Raw genomic sequence first — 20,732 nt, 5'->3', positions numbered from 1 at the left:
ACACTTGCAATGATTGTGGTGAAGGCTATAAACAAGAGTAAACCAAAGTTTGTAGATTCTAGTATGAGAGTTGGAGTCCAGTGTGCTCCAAGAGAACTGTCCACGCTACACAAGGCTTCTCCTCCAATGAGGAGAAAGATATGAGCAAGGGACAGCCAACTGGTCCTGTAGTCCAGCAAGATGAGGGACCTATGCGAAGAAAGACATCTGCAGCATCACGCAGGCAAAGGTAGGTGAAGACACTATCCTGCCAACAGAGTAAGGATGATCTACCTGCAAATGGCAGCTTGCCAGTACCTTAAAACAAATCTCCAGAGAGTCAGGCGCAACATTCAGTGACAATTTAATCAGAGGGATAGTTTGCAATCATGTTGCTGCCCATCCTCTGCCTGTCATTTTGGAAGTCATCGTGGCCTTGAACTTTCTTTTTAATGTCAAGGTCCTTCCATACTGTCACTGTCAAACAGACACATTGTATGGCACTTGCATATCTTTCACAAGACTGATGTGCTTTTCTACAATTTTGATAGCCAATATTTCTGAGGTTCAACAAAAGGCTAAGAGGGTGGCCAAGTGGTATTATCACTGGACTGTTAATCCAGAGACCCAGCTAATGTTCTTGGAAGCCTGGTAGAATTGAAATCAATTTTTAAAAATAATCTGGAATTAATGCTGTAATGATGGCCATGAATCCATTACCAATTGTCAAAACAAAATCCACCTGTTTCACTAATGCCCTTTTGGGAAGGAAACTGCCGACCTTCACCAGACTTATAACATTAACTTTCTCTTCACAGACCTGCTGAGCTTTCCAGCAACCTCTGTTTCTGTTTCTGATTTACAGCATCCGCAGTTCTTTCAGCCAATCTTTTCTGTCTGGCCTACATTTGGTTGACTCTCAACTGCCCTCTGGGCAATTAGGGATAGGCAATAAATACTGGCCTAGCCAGTGATCGCCTCATCACACAAATGAATTAAAGAAAAGTCTGGATGCATGTGGAATATCAAATGAGAAGAGCGTTCAGAACAAATTTAGTCAGAATTGAGAGACCAAAGCTTAGTCACTGCTAGACTGTCTCTCAGTATCCCATTTAGCCCCCAGTTATGTGCACCATAACAGAATACAATGGAAATACATATGACTATAAACTAGATATAACTGTCATTAAAATTTGACTATGTACTGAACAGTCCTAAATAAAATTATGCTAATATATTTCAAGAGTCTAATGCAAGTACATCACATTTTCCTTCTGTTACATAAATGGAAATAATGTGTTGACAAGAAGTAAATCTTTAGCAAACACTAAAACAATTCAGTAGAAATTCTGAATAACTAAACCAAGAGTTCAATAATAAATTGTGACAACTGATTTAGAGTAAGAAATAATGCATAAACCTAAAAAGCCTGTTCTTTCCATATTTGGAATTTGCTTCTCAGGACTGTTTGGAAAGCTTTCTGCAACGATAAATCTTTGCTGGTTGCCAAAGTAATTTTGAAACATAAAAGATAATTCAGAGCTAACTTCTCTAGCATGTGTGTTCCTTGCACAGCATCCCTACAGAATGGAAGTAGGCCATCTGGCCTGTCGAGTCCAAACTGACCCTCCAAAGGGCATCTCACCCAGACCCAGCCCCCTACTCTATCCCTGCAACCCTGCATTTCCCATGGCTAATCCACCAAGCCTGCACATCCCTGGACACTGCGGGCAATTTAGCCTGGCCAATCCATCTCGCCTGCACATCTTTGGACCTTGGGAGAAAGATAACAGAGCAGCATGGAGGGTGGAATCAAATCCAGGTCCCAGCATTGAGAGGCAACAGTGCTAACTACTTAGCTATTTGAAATGTATTTTAATTTTTACAAAATACCATAGAACCCAGAAGCAACTGACATAATCTTTTAATAAACCTGGATGAAGGAACTGAGGGCATCGCTGTTAAGTTTGCAGATGACAAAGATAGGTAGAGGGACAGGTTGAGGAAGCTGGGAAGGACCTGGGCAGAATAGGAGAGTGGGCAAAATAACAGATTGGGGAAACTGAGAATAATGAGGAGGATTGCCAAAGGATACAGCAGGACACAAATAGACCGGAGACTTCAGGCGGAAAAATAGCAGATGGAACTTAAACCAGACAAATGCGAAGTGATGCATTTTGGAAGGTTTAATTCAAGCAGGACACACACAGTAAATAATAGAAGCATACAGAGGGATCTGGGTGTGCAGGTCCACAGTTCCCTGAAAGTAGCAACACAAGTGAAGGAGGAGTACAGCATGTTTGCCTTTATCGATCAGGGCAGAGAGTATAAAAACTGGCACGTCACATTGCAGTTGTACAGAACATTATTTACGTCACATTTGGAATATTGCATGCAGTTCTGGTCGCCACGCTGCCCAGAAGGATGTAAAGGCTTTGGAGAGGATATAAAATGGTTTACCAGGATATTGCCTGACTTGGAGGGTATCAGCTATGAAGAGAGATTGGACAAACTTGGTTTGTTTTCATATGAATGTAAGCTGAGGACCAAACTGGTAGAAGTTTACAAAATTATGAGAGGCGTGGATAGAATGGATAGTCGGAGTCTTTCTCTAAGGGTGAAAATGTCAATTATGAGGGACACAGGGCTAAGGTAAAACAAAAAAACTTAAAGGACATATGAGAGACAAGTTCTTTTTAAAACACAGAGGGTGATAAGTGCCTGAATGCTGTGCCAGAGGAGATGGAAGAAGGAGATACAGTAGCAATGTTGAAGAGATATCTTGACAGATACAGGGAATAGAGGGGTAAGGACCACATAGAGGTAAAAGATTTTTCAAAAGGCATCATGCATCGGCACAGGCTTGGTGTGCCGAAGGTCTGTTTCTGTGACGTGCTGTTCTTTGTTCTCTATGCACCACGTTAAGAGGGTCAACGATGTGTACTACGGAGCAGATCTATCTCCAGGCAGCAACTTAACTCACTCCAGCTATGCTGCAAGATTAAAATTGAAGCCAACAGCTATTCTGAAGAACATGACAAAAGATTCAAGGAAAAGGGAAGTGGCTCTGCTTACAGAACATAAGCACTGTTAGGCGTCTCTGTACTTAGTCTGCCTGTCTTAAAATCTGATTATACTCATGATTTGCAGAAACTTTGAAAGAAAGAATACATAAATATTATACCAGTTAAAACAAAAGAGACACGATAAAAGCAACATTAAAATAAACTCACTGTAATCCATTTACCAAGTATTTCTATCTGGGGATACAAAACACATGATAATGGAAACTCTAAAAATGTTGAGCAAGTCATGCGAGCCAGCTGTCAAAAAGTAATTTTGAGCCTGACTCATTTGCATTGCTGTATTTCAGTTCGTGTGGTGGTGTTGGGAAGAGAAAAATCAGCATGCAACATAGCATGGCAAGCACACTCAGTACAAGCTTCACTGTCAAATGTGCTGCAGTTTGTACTTGACATGATAAAAGCACAAAATTGTGTAGGCTTGACTTTTTCCAACTGATTAAGGTTTTTTTTGTGGGAAGATGAGGTTGTTGAAGGATACGCTGAAGACATTTCAATGCTACATCATAAGCTAGTATTGTAATGATACTGCAAGGTCACAACATTGTTCCCAGCTCATGGACTGGACCAGGCTACATCTCTAGGCTCTTCAGTCATTCTGACTCGACATAGATGCTCTCAACATCCCTGGCTTGCCCTGCCTTGCCGATTTTGGAAATTATTTCTGTCTTATTATACCATTTGGTGCTGACACAAAGTCAGTCCAATCAATAGGGATGACCTTCGTTCAGGGGTTTACAGCACAACTCCAATACCAGGCCAGGCCCTAGTCGGGGTGACCAGGAGTCAGCATCCTCTCGGCATAACGGCTCAGGAGGCAGCCCACCGTGACTCTTTCTGCCCTATTGTCGGCTGATTTTCTCCTGCAATGGAAGGCAAATATTAGCGAATTGGTAAGTGGGTGGGATAGCGATTAGTGGTGTTAATGAGGTGGTGTCCTAATTGAGTGAGACAACAGTGCAAATCACTTGCAGGGTTGGCAGTGTCAGAACTGATGAATGAGGCAAATGGGAAGGTTGTTTCTTGCAATAGTGAGTGTGGCAGAGTGTGAGCCTTGGTGGGAGGGGCATCCAGTGCAGTGAGTATGTGGGGTCAGAGAGAAGATGGTGGCACTTAACTGGTGGAGTAGAGAAAAGCATTGACCTCCTTTCTATAGCACTGGGCATTCCTCCGAACAGTTGAGACTATTTTAACCTGGGTGATAACCTAAGACCAGGCTACCATCGTCTGGTGTTGTGGCCTCCATAGCTGATCCTGAGGGAAAAGGAGGTCTCATCTGTGCACCACCCCATTCAATAGAATTTCCAGGACGTAACCCACAACCAGGGCACCAAATTCCCTCTGCCTGGCATGCCAGGGGCAACTGCATATTGAACTGCACAGCACAGAATAGGGCCCTTCAGCCCACCACGTTCACTACACAGTAATATCCAGACTGATTCACTGAAATTCAAATTCCACCAGCTCCTGACAATCGGCCTCGACCTTTGGAATATTTCTCCAGTGGCGTCATCACTTTGTCACTGCCTTAACTGCAGTAATATAATGGGGTTTAATTGTCCAAATTGAAAAACGTTCCCCACAAAACACCAACTGTAAGGATAGCAAGTGAAAACGTGCTCTATCCCTTTCGGGTATTCAGAAACAAGTAGAGGGGCTGCATTTTCATTACGCCCACCATCCCAAAGTCAGGAAGAAGCCACTAAAAATATTGTAGTCGGTTCCAATTAATAGCAGCAAGGTATTCCAGAGCGGAAGGAGGGTAGGACAGGAACCTGGTCCTTCACCCCATTGAAGCTTGTTGACAGTGGGCCAAATTGCTTTCTTTCATTCTATAATTTTCTGTTTTTGATGTTAAAGCCAGTTAACATCAACACCCTGCCAAGAGCAACATACTTTAAGATGAGGGCCACTGGAGTCATAATGACAGCATAAGAAAGGCAGCAGGTCAGATAAGATCATAAGAAATAATAGGAATGGGCCACTCACTACACTTTGGGAGAAATTCCTTCACATTTCCTTTTTAAATTAGTGTTATTCTTAATCTGTAACTATGCACCATTGTTTGAAATATCCCCACCTCTAATCTCTAATGAACAAAGTTCAAATCTTCATTAGCAATTCATGATCAGTCAACCCACTTGAGCCCAGCCTACTGAATCTCTTTTGAATTGTCTCCAATTCTTTCTAAAACACAAAAAACAAAACTGTAACAATACTCCGGTGCAGACTCACCAACACCCTGCACAGTTGCAACAAAACGTTTTTTAGGAACTCCAACTTGCTAGCAATAAAAACCAAAATTCCTTTGGTCGTCTTCATTATTTGCTGCACCTGGATCCTAACTTTGTGCATTCCATACACAAGAACACCCAGATCCCTCTGCGTTGCACTTCCTAGGAGGGTCTTTCCAAATAAGTAACAGTCTGCCTTCTGTTTCTTCCTACCAAAGTGTATGATTTCACACATCCAGCTTGATTCACTGAATTTAAATTCCCCCAGTTACAGACCACTAATCTGGATTTTTGCCATCTGTGTGTCAGCTCACTCAAAAAAGATTAAGGCCATGTGACATAGGAGCAGAAGCAGGCCATTCAGCCCACCGAGTCTGCTTTGCCATCATGAAATCATGGCCGATCTGATAAATCCTCGACTCCACTCTTCCCCATATTCCCTGGTTTCCTCATTGATTAGAAAGTAGACTGTCAAAGGGATACATCTTCGTAATGTGAACACAATGAAATAGCTCATCATTCTATCATAAAATACACATGGAGCAATTCCAGAAACGTTACTGAGCCAACTGGAACACAGAACCTATACTCACACAAGTTATTCCTGGTATACTTACTCTTTACCAACTTGGATACATGCCCCCAATTTCTCCATTCTTTTTCTACAGTCCTCTTTTGATTCTTTTCAGTCATAAGCTGACCATTTATTGAACTTTTTTGCTTTAGAAAACTTGAAAAATCAGAAGGAATTCTTGAAGAAACAATACATTTTAAATATATCCATTACTACAAGAATCTTATTAACATCAATCTCTTCACATTCTTGCAAAGAAGCAACTCTATAAGTTTATTTTCCTTTGACAATTTGCTCTTGTACAGCACAGTAAAATCATATAAAATATCTCAAGGCTCTTCATAGGAACATTATCAAACAAAACCAAAAAAGAGAATTCAACTTGAATACTCTCAGCTTATTCAAGAGATCCAAAAATCAGCTAAAATATTTTTGTAAAGTCGAAGCCAACAATTCAAATACAGATTATTGTTTAGATAGTTCATAAATATCACCACAGGGAATTCCAATTTCATTTTTAATTCATATAAGTTCATTTTCATATTGATATAAAAATCCTCACTGCTCCCCTATCTGCAAAAAAGCTTTGATGTGATGGTGTTCATTTAAAACAGGATTTGCTTTAAACAGGCACTGAATTTAGATTAGATTAGATTCCCTACAGTGCGGCCCTTCGGCCCAACAAGTCCACACCGACCCTCCGAAGAGTAATCCACCCCCCTCTGACTAATGCTCCTAACAACTATGGACAATTTAGCATGGCCAATTCACCTAACCTGCATATTTTTGGATTGTGGGAGGAAACCGGAGCACACGGAGGAAATCCACACAGACACAGGCAGAATGTCCAAACTCCACACAGACAGTCATCCGAGGCTGGAATCGAACCTGGGACCCTGGTGCTGTGAGGCAGCAGTGCTAACCACTGAGCCACCAGGCACTTTCTCCCCACAACACAACCAATCTCCCTGCCGCAAACTCAACATTTGAATATTGATGCCAATAATTGGTCACAGTAATGCCAATCAAAAAATCTAAGGTAATAAATTTCTTCACGATGTTGGGAAAATGAAAGAAACTTTCTCAGCAATAGCAATACAGGAGTGAAGTATCAACAGAAACAAGCAGCATCTTAAACTTCCATCGTTTAATAGATTCTGCTTTCTAGGCCAACTTCCTTTCACAAATATATAAAATGTACTTGATAATTGCTAATTCAAAATGAATTAAAGTCTAAGTCTGATATGCTGAGGAGACTACTTAGTTACCACAATCAAGCTCGCTGTACACTTCCTTGAGAGTTATACGTTCAAAACAGGAATCTGAAGCAGCTAACTCATGGACAACATTGCTCAACAGCTGCTGAAGTGGTTTTCCCCAACGAGACTTCGACTTTCTTTTCTTTTATTTCTGTTTCCTTAATGGTCTGACACATGCTCTTGATCCACCTCATTTTGCGGGTCCACTCCTTTTTCATCTTTGCTTCTTTTCTGATAAGCAACTGAATCTTTTATTGACAGTTTCTTCATCTTCATATTTGGAAGCTTTTTTAAATCGCCATCCCATTCTCTTGAGTGTGAAAAGAAAAATGAGTCAGAAAAATTCAAGCAAGTTGAAGACATTGAATTCAAGATACTATGTTCATTAAGCACACATTTGGATCAATTGCTGTCCTGCTTGCTGGAAAACCAAAGTCATATGGTCAAGTTGAACGCAGGACTAAGCACATGATTTAGTTTGATACTCCAGGACCGACAGAATGCTGCCAAGAAGCATAAGGTTCTGTTTTAGCACATGATATTCTTTTCATTACCATGCAACGCCAATTTAACAATTAATTCAGACATCTAATTGTTCACATACGGAAAAAGATCATTTTACTTATGTCTAGAATTTAAAACCAAATGACTAGTGTATGAAATAGGTAAGCATTAACTGTATTTTTTGATTGGATGGCTGCACCCCTCACTTATTCTATATGGGCTGTCATTCCAAACTCAGGCGTTTTAATCTATTTAGAAGATGTCAAATTCAGCAGACCAAACCAATGTCATCTGTTTGACTTACTGAGATCTGAAAAGATGCATCAAGTCAAATAACTGAATATCAGCTCAGTTAATTTTAATCCACAAATAAATTGTTCAAAACTACATAACAGAAGATAATATAGTCTAATTATTCTCTCGTTCGGTGCTTAAAAGCTAGTTTGCAGGTTGGAGACTGAGGCAATAAAGCAAACACTTACCTGAAGACCTTCAGATGCTTTGTATTGATAATATCTGGTATTTCTACAGAAAGAAAGAAACATACACAAAATAAAAAGTTTTCTGCAATGATAACAAGTTTTTTAAACTATCAAAGCTATACATAAATTTACCCCATCACCAACGTTGCTTCTCAAGGGTGCTAAGCTGGCCTGGAGGAGCGTTTTTAGAGCAGTAAGGCTGTGCTATTTTCTAGGTCTGTAGATTGTTAAGGTGCAAAGATGGCCTTTAGTGGAGTGATGTGCTCTTCTAGTTAGTTGTGGGAGATCAGGGAGAGTTTCCACGTTACTGATGATTCTGCAGTAAGTGTGTTTGGTTGCAAATCCAAGTGGATCATATGGATCCCTTGGAGCAGCAGTTAGTGACAATGAAGACTTTCAGGGATGCGATGGATGGCAGTTGCATGGAGGGAGATAAACCGTAGATCCAGTCATGTAGATCAGTGACCTCAAAGAAATGTAGGAGAGGGAGGCAGGTATTGCAGAACTCTCCTGGAGCTATCCCCATCTCAAACAAGTATGCTGTTTTGGAAAATATAGGGGATGATGGACTCCCAGGGGAATGTAGCACTGACAGTTAGGTTTCTGAAACTGGCCCTAATGTAATGAGAGGTACGCAGGTTCCAAGCGATTGATTGTGTTAGGGGATTCTCCGCTTAGAGGCACAGATATACAATTCTGCTGACGACAACAAGACATTAGAATGATGTGTTGCCTGCCTGGACCCAGGATCAAAAATATCTTGGAGAAGGTGCAGAATACTCTCAAAGGGAAGTGGGACCAGCAGGAGATCATCATGCACATTGGAACTAATGACATAGGAAGTGAAAAGGACAAGATTCTGAGGAGAGAATACAGGAAGTTAAACAGGAATTTAAAAAGTAGGTCCTCGAGCATAGTAATATCTGGATTATTCCCATTGCCCCGATCTAGTGAGAGTAGGAAGAGGAGGATCGAACAGATGAATGTGTGGCTGAGGAGCTGGTGCAGGGGAAGATTCAACTTTTGGATCATTGGAATCTCTTCTGGAGTAGAAGTGGCCTGTATAAGAAGGATGGATTGAACCAGAATAGGAAGGGGACTAATATATTGGTGGGAAGATTTGCTAGAGCTGCTTGTGAGGATTCAAACTAGTGTGTGCGTGGAGTGGGTGGGGCATCCAGGGAGATAGTGAGGCATGTTCTCAGTCTGTGACTGGTACAGTTGGAAAAAAAAGAGTAAGTCAAACAGACAGGGCAAGTAGGAACAAAGTACAGAATGAGGTAAGGCTGTTTAATTAATCTGCATTTATTTCAATGCAAGAGGCCTAACAGGGAAGGCAGATGAACTCAGGGCATGGTTAGGAAGATAGGACTGGGATATCATAGCAATTATAGAAACATGGCTCAGGGATGGAGAGGACTAGCAGCTCAATGCTCAACGCAGAGATGCTAAAAGGAGGATCGAAAGGGAGGCAAGAGAGGAGGCGAGGTGGTATTTTTGATTAGGGATAACATTACAACTCTGTTTAGGAAGGATACTCCTGGGAATACATCAGGGAAGTTATTTGGGTGGAACTGAGAAATAAGAAAGAGATCATCACCTTTTTGGGATTGTATTATAGGCTCCCAATAATCAGAGGGAAATTGAGAAACAGATCTGTAAGGAGATTTCAGTTATCTGTAAGAATAATAGGATCAATATCGTAAGGGATTTTAACTTTCCAAATGTACACTGGGACTGCCATAGTTTTAAGGGCTTGGATGGAGAGGAATTTAAGTGTGCACAAGAAAATGTCCTGATTCAGTATGTACTACTGATGTACCTACGAGAGAAGGTGTAAAACTTGACCTACTCTTGGGAAATAAGGCAGGGCAGGTGACCGAGGTGTCAGTGGGAGAGCACTTTGGGGCCATTAACCATAATTCTATTAGGTTTAAAATACTGATGAAAAGGATAGACCAGATCTGAGACTTAAAGTTCCAAATAGCAGGAAGGTCAATTTTGATGGTATTAGACAAGAACTTTCAAAAGTTGATTGACGGTGGATGTTCTCAAGTAAAGGGATAGCTGGAAAATGGGAGGCCTTCAAAAATGAGATGAGAGTCCAGAGGCAGTATGTCCATGTCAGGGTGAAGGGCAAGACTGGTAGGTGTAGGGAAAGTTGGATGACTAGAGAAATTGAGGGTTTGGTTAAGAAAAAGAAGGAAGCATATGTCAGGTATAGACAGCAGGAATTGAGTGATTTCCCAGAACAGTATGAAAAAAAGAGTAAGATGAAACTTAGAAGGGAAATCAGGATGGCATAAAGGAGGCATATGATAGCTTTGGTAAATAGGGTTAAGAAGAATCCAAAGGGATTCCATAAATGCATTAAGGATGAAAGGGTAACTAGGGAGAGAATAGGGTCTCTCAAAGATCAGCAAAGCCACCTATGTGAGGAACCCCTGAAGATGGGGGAGACACTAAACAAGTATTTTGCATCAGTGTTTACTGTGGAGAAGGATATGGAAGATTAGAGGATGTGGGGAAATAAATAGCGATAGCTTGAAAAATGTCCATATTACAAAGCAGGAGGTGCTGGATGTCTTAAAATGCATAAAGGTGGATAAATCCCCAGGACCTGATCAGGTGTACCCTAGAATTCGGTGGGAAGCTAGGGAAGAGGTTGCTGGGCTACTTGCCAGATATTTGTATCATCGATAACCACAACTGAGGTGCTTGAAGACTGGAGGTTGGCTAACATGGTGCTATTTAATGTGGTAAGGAAAAACCAGACAACTATACATTAGTGACCCTGACATAAGTAATGGACAAGTGTGGTGTAAAATTATGTCCCAACACATGTGTGAATCATAATGTAACACATAACATGGTGCTATTTAATGTGGTAAGGAAAAACCAGACAACTATACATTAGTGACCCTGACATAAGTAATGGACAAGTTGTTGGAGGGAATCCTGAGGGACAGGATTTACATGTATTGGAAAGGCAAGGACTGATTAGGAATAGTCCACATGGCTTTGTGCATGGAAAGTCCTGTCTCACATACGTGATTGAGTTTTGTGAAGAAGTAACAAAGAGGATTGATGAGGGAAGAGGATTGATGAGGGAAGAGCAATGGACATGCTCTACACAGATTTCAGTAAGGTGTTTAACAAGGTTCCTCACGGGAGACTGGTTAGCAAGGTTACATTACGTGGAATAGAGGGAAAAGTAGTTATTTGAGTACAGAACTGGCTCGAAGGTAGAAGACAGGGGATGGTGGTGGAGAATTGCTTTTCCAACAGGAGGCCTGTGACCAGTGGAGTGCCACAAGGATCGGTGCTGGGTCCATTGCTTTTTAGAAATGATTTGGATGTGAACACAGGAGGTATAGTTAGCAAGTTTGCAGATGACACCAAAATTGGAAGTACAGTAGATAGGGAAGGTTACCTCAGAGTACAATGGGATCTTGATCAGATGGGTCGATGGGCTGAGGAGTGGCAGATGGAGTTTAATTTAGATAAATGTGAGGCGCTGCACTTAGGAAAGACAAATCAGGGTGTGACTTATACACTTCATTGAAAGGTCCTGGGGAACATTGCTGAACAAAGAGATCTTGGAGTACAGGCTCATAGTTCCTTGAAAGTGGAGTCACAGGTAGACAGAATAATGAAGGAAGCGTTCGGTATAACTGCGTTTATTGGTCAGAGCACTGAGAATCGGAGTTGGGAGGTCCTGTAGCAGCTGTACAAGACATTGGTTAGGCCATTTTTGGAATTCTGCATGCAATCTAGTCTCACTCCCATCGGAAGGATGTTGTGAAACTTGGAAGGGTTCAGAAAAGTTTTACAAGGATACAAGGAGTATCAGAGGCTGAGGGGTGACCTTATAGAGGTTTATAAAATCATGAGGGGCATTGACACGATAAATAGACAAGGTCTTTTCTCCAGGGTGAGGGAGTCCAAAACTAGAGGGAATAGGTTTAAGGTGAAAGGGGAAAGATTTAAAAGGGATCTAAGGAGCAACTTGTTCGCGCAGAGGGTGGTGTGTGTCAGGCATGAGTGTCAGAGAATGTGGTAGAGTCTGGTACAATTACAGCATTTAAAGGCATCTGGATGGGTAGATATATGAAGAGTTTAGAGGGATATGGGCCAAATGCTGGCAAATGGGACTAGATTTATTTAGGCTATCTGGTCGGCACGGACGAGTTGGACAGAAGGGTCTGTTTCCATGCTGTATATCTCCTTGACTCTAATTGTACTTGATGAAATTGTGGCTTCTGTTCTGCAGTAAGGATACTGAGGTTTTTGAGGCAGTCCAGAAAACAGAGATTATGATTTAAGGCATGTGAGCTAAGAAGAGAGGATAAACAGTTTGGGATTGTTTACTTTGAAAAACTGGAAATGCAGAGATATTAATCCAGTATTGAAAATTCATGCTGCTGTTGCTACTCCTACAAGGAGACTTTTACTCCTCTCATGATATGTTGCACTTGTCCATCTCGCAGACACACTCACACATGCATTACAGGCCATTTGCAACCACTTTGATTGTCATTCATCAAACACCTCATTTTTCTGCTGCCTTCCACTTTGCTCTTTAAATTTCTGCTCTTGCAGATTAAATTTCTGCTCTGGCAAATTCAAATACCTCTTAAAGTTTGCTAAATACAAAGGCCGCATCTTGTACAGAATGAGAAGAGGATGCTGGTTGGGTAGGCCATACTGGAATGGAGATGCACAAGAACAGTCAACTGTCAATCTTAATTCTTAGAGCAAACAGGAGGATTCTGATTGGTCAGGGCTTTGTCATAAGGCTGCAGCTATTTCCCTTAATTTTTCTTTGGAGTAAAAGGTATAATGCAAGTCCAAATTCCTTTTGTTTATGTAAAACGGGGGTCCCAAGTATTTATGTATAGAAATTCTGGCACATAAATACATCACACTGCAAGCCGAGGTGATGATCTTAAATTGATTTCGGTCACAGTGTGGATTTTTCAGTACAGGTATGTGATTTCCAATCGCAGAATAACATGCAATACTGAGTATATTGGAGGATTGCAAACACAGGCTGGTTGCATATGAGCAGCACGTGAATGGTCAATGAGATGTGCTATTTGATAAGGTCAACCAATTACTGGGATGTAAGGCTTATTTGACCTGGCACCACACTGACACTGGAACTCATGAAAATACTCACTTATGTGGTATATACAGCAAATGTTTTGACTGGCAGTCCCATTATTAGATTAGATTAGATTAGATTACCTACAGTATGGAAACAGGCCCAATAAGTCCACACCGACCCTCCGAAGAGTAACCCACCAAGACCCATTCCCCATATTCACCTCTGACTATGGGCAATTTAGCATGACCAATTCACCTAACCTGCACATAGGAAACCGGAGCACCCGGAGGAAACCCAAGCAGACACGGGGAGAATGTGCAAACTCCACACAGGCAGTCACCCGAGGATGGAATCGTACCTGCGTTGCAGAAATCCGCCAGGGATTCTTCGCTTAGTAATGGCATGGGACTCTAGTTTAATTTATTGCTCAAATTTATGAGACACCTTCTGGGAGGAAACCGGAGCACCCGGAGGAAACCCAAGCAGACACGGGGAGAATGTGCAAACTCCACACAGACAGTCACCCGAGGCTGGAATCGTACCTGCGTTGCAGAAATCCGCCAGGGATTCTTCGCTTAGTAACGGCATGGGACATCTAGTTTAATTTATTGCTCAAATTTATGAGACACCTTCCAGGATAATCTGAGGTAGACTGGGCACCATGGCATACAGGTGGTAATTTGATCAGGATATGGATGTAGGTTTGTTTGCTGAGCTGGAAGGTTCATTTTCAGATGTTTCGTCACCATACTAGGTAACATCATCAGTTAGCCTCCGAATGAAGCACTGGTGATGTAACCCGCTTTCTATTTATATGGAAACCTAAGGAAACCCAAACATATAGCTTAGCGAACAAACCTACATCCTGAACCTCAACCTGAGCTACAGATCAGGATATGTTATCACGCAGGATTGTTTTGATGTTTCTGTCTCTATGCTAGGGCCTGACTCACGAGGTTGCCAATAAGATTAATCTTGCTGTACATGGAACTGTATGAATCCTAGAGTCTACACTAACCAGTGAACATAGGCTTTCAGCAGATAGTAGTTAAAAACCGAAAGTGATTGGAATGAGGTCAGCCAGCTGGACTTCATAGATATGAGTTCCTTATTATTCTGGTCCAATCAGGGAGCCCTGGCTGACCTAAAAAGATTGAGCATCAGGAAGACTGACACTCTGATGCCTGATTCTGTGTGAGGCAGTACTACAGTCAAGGACCGTTCATGTGCAAATAAAGTGACTTGGACGGGATACCGGACTCTGTCAAATTATTTCAAACTAATTTTCCGACTTCTCAACCAGTATATTGAGGAACAGGAGCTCAACTGACTTCTCCATTTCAACATCTGAGTTGGAATGGAGTTTATTAAGCTGTGTAAAGAAATCCTTTAGGACACCCAGAGACAGGCAGCAGAACGAAAACAACATTTATACCTTTGCATTTGCAACATTATAAAATTAACTCAAAACCAGTCCCCCGCCGCACCTCAATCAACCCCCTCTCCCCCCTCATACCCTCCCAATTGTTATCCCAATGGATCCTAGCCAGAATTTTGAAAACCAATCCCACACTTTGAGAATAATTACCTCCAGATACCGGTTTTGTATTTCAAACAAAAAACTTAATTTATTAAATATATAGTCATTTTAGCAGGGAAAAATTAAATATTACTTCAATGTCTCAGCTCCTTTTAGTAATGTTTACTGTCTGTATTGATAAACATTTATTGAAATATCTCTTAATTTGTCTTCTACATAGGGAATTTTTAGCATTTGTCTAAGAATTCACCTTTCCACAGCCTTATTTTGCTGAGACATTTCTTCTAACAACCAGAATGTTCATACTCAATCCAAATTCTAAGCAAGTTGATTCTAACTTAGAGTCCTGGAGATGTGTAGCACAGAAACAGACCCTTCGGTCCAACTCATCCATCCTGACCAGCTATCCTAACCTAATCTAGTCTCATTTGCCAGCACTTGGCACATACCCCTCTAAGTCGAGAGGGTGTGTTGGACAAGCACAGGAAGTCAGGCAGCAACCGAGGAGCAGGAGAATCAATGTTTCGGGCACACGTTCGACATCAGAAAAGGCCTGATGAAGAACTTATGCCCGAAACATTGATTCTCCTGCTCCTTGAATGCTGCCTGACTGGCTGTGCTTTTCCAGCACCACACTTTTGGACTCTGATCTGCAGTCCTCACTTTCTCCACAAATCCATCTAAACCCCTCCTCTTCATGTACCCATCCAGATGTCTTTTAAATGTTGTAATTGTACCAGCCTCCGCCACTTCATCTGGCAGCTCATTCCATATACACACCACCCTCTGCATGAAAAGGTTGCCCCCTTATGTCCCTTTTAAATCTTTCCCCTCTCACCTTAAGTGCCCTCCAGTTTTGGACTCTCCCAACCCAGGGAAAAGACTTTGTCTATTTATCCTATCCATGTCTCTCATGATTTTATAAACCTCTATAAGGTCACCCCTCAGCCTCCTACACTCCAGGGAAAACAGCCCCAGCCTGTTCAGCCTCTCCCTATAGCTCAAATCCTCCAACCCTGGCAACATCCTTGTAAATCTTTTCTGAACCCTTTCAAGTTTCACAACATCTTTCCGATAGGAAGGAGACCAGAATTGCATAATTTCAAAAGGGGCCTAACCGATGTCCTATACAGTTGCAATAGGTCCGCCAAACCCCTATATTTAATGCTCTGACGAATAAAAGAAAGCATACTAAACGCCTTCTTCACTATCCTGCGCTTTTCCAGCAACACATTTCCATCTCTGATCTCCAGCATCTGCAGACCTCACTTTCTCCCCTATATTTAATGCTCTGACGAATAAAGGAAAGCATACTAAACGCCTTCTTCACTATCCTATCTACCTGTGACTCCACTTTCAAGGAGCTATGAACCTGCACTCCAAGGTCTCTTTGTTCAGCAACACTCGCCAGGACATTACCATTAAGTGTCAAAGTCCTGCTCTGAGTTGCCTTTCCAAAATGCAGCACCTCGCATGTATCTAAACTAAACTCCATCTGCCACACCTTGGCCCAAATGATCAAGATCCTGTTGTACTCTGAGCTAACCTTTGTCAATGTCCATTACAGCTCTAATTTTGATGCCATCTGCAAACTTACTAACTACACCTCCTTGGTTCACATCCAAATCATTTATGTAAATGATGAAAAGCAATGTACCCAGGGCCGATCCTTGTGGCACACCATTGGTCACAGGCCTCCAGTCTGAACGCAACCCTCCACCACCACCCTCTGTCTTCTACCTTCGACCTGCTGCTTGTTGTATGTTTATTTCTGATTTTGCAAGTACTGTTATCGCATTAGATTATGTCTTTGCGAACAATGTTTGCCTCTGGATGTGTTTCCAGACTGAATAATTTTGGTGACATGACTTAGACTGGTTATTCTCCTACTCCTCTCCCATCGTATTTTCTCTTTTAAGTCTCTCATTTCTAATGTTAATATGACATTTCACCAACTCATCCACTCACTTTGATGATAAACACAAACATGCACTTTTTCATAATGTCTGAAATGTACGAAATATTTTTGTTTACTTCTATTTACTAACATAAGTCAAAACTTTGTTTTGTTATACAAGTTTTTCTAAACTGACTTTTATATGTAGCTTTGGTGTTTTGTGTGCAATAAACTTGTGTGCTTTTGTTAAAGAACACTGGCAGCCTCACGTGAATATGGTCAGTACCTAACTATCATGGTAACCAATTGTAAAAATTAAACGTTTGATTTATCAGTATAGGTTTCAAACTAGAATCGGAATTGTCCAGTATTACCATCGAGAATCATAAACATAACAAAAAATGCAAAGCTTTGGAACCATTTCGAGACTGACATCTTGAAGGATGAAAACATAAAAAAGCATTCACTCTTAAATGCGAATGTTTCAGAAACTGGAAATCAGAACAAATATAAATCTCAGGACAAGAAAATTAAAAGCCTTAAGGAATAAAAACAATTGAACGCAATAAGATATTCAAGTACCCGAGAATCATTAGAAGCAGGGCTACAGTCAAACTTAGATCAACAAGGAAGTTCTCAAGCGTTTCGGTTTAATTCTATTAGGTAGAGGTTGGTGAATATGTAGATTAGACTACCACAGGAGACAGATAGTGTTGGAAATTTTGGAGCTAAAAAATAAAATCCAGTACTAAAAGTCAGTTTTAAAGCATATTAATAAAACGTAGCATTATGCAAAACAACCAAAATGCCAGAAAGTGGGTTTCCCATTCAATGGTGAAGAAGTGGAAAACAGAAGAAATATAATCAATTTTGACTATTTCATATAAGTCAGTTGCAACAATTAAAGAGCAACATTAAAAGAAAGTTCAGAATTAATTCAAACCTCCTACTGTTTTGGCACAGAAAGAATAGAAATATAAAGATAGAGATTCAACTGTTTTGCTCCTCTTTTTTAGGCAGTAGCCTAATTCTGGAAAGCCTTTTGACTCCTGTGCTAACAGATGTACACTTAAAATGGGCTTCAGAGTTAACTCAAGTATTCTATCTTAGTAGTAACAAGGGAATTATAAATTATTTATACTACCAAAGCAAAACGTAAGTGCATTAGTCAGGTTACATTTCAAGAGGTGATTACTCATGGGCCTAATTTCCAATAATTCAAATAAATGATAGTACCCAAGAAATACAAATTTTCCATTAACATTTGATGGATAAAAGTCTGTGTAGCTTTTAATGAAGAATAACTATTCTGTATGTCTCTGTTTTTTTCTCCCAGAACAAAAGTTCACTCACTGTTTAGTGGTTCTTAAAGCCTAAACCATTTTGTGTTACAGAAATGTGCAAACAAACTAAACTCCATATAAGATAGGATAACACAATATAAAGTTAAACCGTGCTCGTACTGCTGAGGAATAATATATTATGAATGGTTCATATATTTTCCAAGGACTGATGATAAAGTATTTAACTAGCATCTTCAATAACAGGATAAAATATACTGAATTTCAGTTGCATGACACTGTAATCAATTGCTATAAATTCTGTGTCTAATGGTCCTGCCCAAAGCGACCTGATGAAGGAGCAGTGCTCTGAAAGCTAGTGCTTCCAAATAAACCTGTTGGACTATAACATGGTTTGTGGGATTTCTAACTTTGTACACCCCAGTCCAACACCAGCTCCTCCAAAACATAACAGAAAAACCCGTCAGCAACATCAACCTTCTTCCAGTCACTCCTCACTCCTATAGCAAATTCTTCAAGTTATGTTAGGTACTTTGGAGGACTAATTGTACCAAAATAAAAGTGAAGTTGATGCATCAGAAAACATTTTGACACGGATTTTGCCTTGTGAATGTCAAATTATCGCAAGTAGAGATGGGGTGGAAGGAAGGAGGAGAATTTGGTTCACATTCATTACACATGGAACCAAGAATATAGAGGACAACAATTTATCATCCAGTTCAAATGCAGTCGCTGGCTCTAATTAATTATTTTTATGAACTATAAATTACACAAGTGCAGTTTACTTTTTTAGGGAACTTTCTCTAACGCTCAGAACTGGGCCTGGGCCACCTCCACCACCAAGTCCTAGCTACTGACACCTGGAAGAAAAATGCCTCATCTTCCGTCTTGAGACCCTCCAACCACACAGGGTCAATGTCGATATCACCAGTTTCCTTATCTCCCATCCCCCCCACCTCATCCCAGATCCCACCCTCCAACTCAGGACCGTTCTCTTGAACTGTCCCACCTGTCCATCTTCCTTCTCACCTCTCTGTTCCACCCTCTGCACTGATCTACCACCATCACCCCATCACCTTCCAAGCTACTTTCCCTCCAGCTCCACCCTCCCCTCCTATTTGTCTCACAGCTTCCCCATTCCTGATGAAGGGCTTTTGCCCGAAACGTTGATTTTCCTGCTCCTCAGATGCTGCCCGACCTGCTGTGCTTTTCCAGCACCACTCTAATCTTGACAGTGAGCCACCATGCTGCCCCCATTTACTCCCTGATTTCTTTTCAACACACTACGTAACAATCCATCTGACCCTGGTGACTTATTGACTTTCAAGGATTCTAACTTTTCTAACACTAGATTATCATTATGATTATTTTGTCCAATATTTCATACTGTTCCTCTGCGATTACTATATCCACATCATCTTTTCCTTTGTAAATGCTGTGACTTTTAAGAGCTTTATTTGGTCCTTTTTTTTAAAGAGAGGTTTTAAAGTAAAGGTATCAAGTGGTCTAACATAGCCACTAAAGTTTGTGAGGCCTTGGGTTTTTTTTTTAATGTTGGAAAAATACACGTAGCTTGAATGGGTGTGGTCATGCTCCCATAGAACCAGGATTTTTAGTTTTAGCTTTGAGCAATTGCTGTTGAGATCTTGAAGAAGCAGAAGCTATTTTCCTCCTCTCTCGATTACAGCCAAATGCTTGCGGGTTTCTTCCTGCTACTGGAGCTGCATGTGAGACAATTTGTTTTCTGAATTTGCTTTTTGCCAAGAATGCGTGTAAGGCATCTTACTATATTAGAACAGTTAATTAGTAACAGCTACTGCATCTATTTTGTTAAGTTTTCCAACAGGCTTAAGTTATTCCAATTCTTTCTTTCTTCTGTTGTATTTTAACTATAGTGGATGAATAAAGTGTGTTTTGCTTTAAATCCAGCAGTTTGACCAATCAAACTGCACCTGAAAAGCAACACCTTACATTCACCTTTAAAACATATATATATGTTTATATATAAACATATATAGGAATATATGTTCCTAATATATTTTGAGGGGGTTTGGTCTGGTCCATAACAATGCTGACACAAAAACTTCATTTATTTTTTTTTCCATACCCACTGTATCTGCACACAAATTCTCTTCTTCATATCTGATAGTTCCCACTTTTCCCTTAACTTATGCTCTCTATATACAGGCAAAACATCGTTGGGTTTTCCTTTTTGCTGATAATTTTTCATGCCTTCTCTTTGATTTCCTTTTTGTTTTAAATTTGACCCCTGTACTCTCCATACTCCTCTCACTATCTGTGGTTTCAAGTTTTTTTTGGGGAGCTTTCTTTTTCTGTTTAATCTTTCCCTGTATTTTTCTAGACAACCATGGGGTGCCATTATTATACTTGGAGGGGACATGTCTGCTTTGTGTCCTAAGGATCTCACTTTTTAGTGCCTTCCACTGGTTTATCAATGATTTATCCTCTGGGAATCCTGCCCACTCCACCTCAGCTAAATCACTTTTGTAAAATTTGCCTTTTCCCAGTTTAAGGAGAAAGTGAGGACTGCAGATGCTGGAAATCAGAGTCTAGATCAGAGTGGTGCTGGAAAAGCACAGCAGGTCAGGCAGCATCCCAGGAGCAGGAGAATCGATGTTTCAGGCATAAGCCCTTCATCAGGAATCAAGTTTCCCAGTTTAACTCCCAATTTAGCTTTGTCCATTTCCAGAATAATATGAAATCTCACCGAATTGTGGTCATTATACCCGAAACGGTCGCCGACAATGA

At 40.8% G+C, this 20,732-nt stretch overlaps 1 protein-coding gene across 1 annotated transcript in view; it reads right to left on the bottom strand.

Moving 5' to 3' along the window:
* Positions 1–6,733: 6,733 nt before the first annotated feature.
* tma16 (translation machinery associated 16 homolog) overlaps positions 6,734–20,732 on the bottom strand; it is a 48,786-nt gene continuing 34,787 nt past the window's right edge. Inside the window, exons 6-7 of the mRNA XM_043698881.1 lie at positions 8,116–8,158; positions 6,734–7,439 (exon numbers count right to left, since the gene is read on the bottom strand). Of these exons, the coding sequence (XP_043554816.1) occupies positions 7,289–7,439; positions 8,116–8,158 (194 nt within the window). The 3' untranslated portion in view covers positions 6,734–7,288. The remainder of the gene's footprint in view (positions 7,440–8,115; positions 8,159–20,732) is intronic.

The sequence above is a fragment of the Chiloscyllium plagiosum genome, chromosome 1 (genome assembly GCF_004010195.1).
Source record: "Chiloscyllium plagiosum isolate BGI_BamShark_2017 chromosome 1, ASM401019v2, whole genome shotgun sequence".
Taxonomy (NCBI): Eukaryota; Metazoa; Chordata; class Chondrichthyes; order Orectolobiformes; family Hemiscylliidae; genus Chiloscyllium; species Chiloscyllium plagiosum.
The sequence above is the reverse complement of the archived record's forward strand: the minus strand, read 5'-3'. Positions and strand labels throughout refer to the sequence as shown.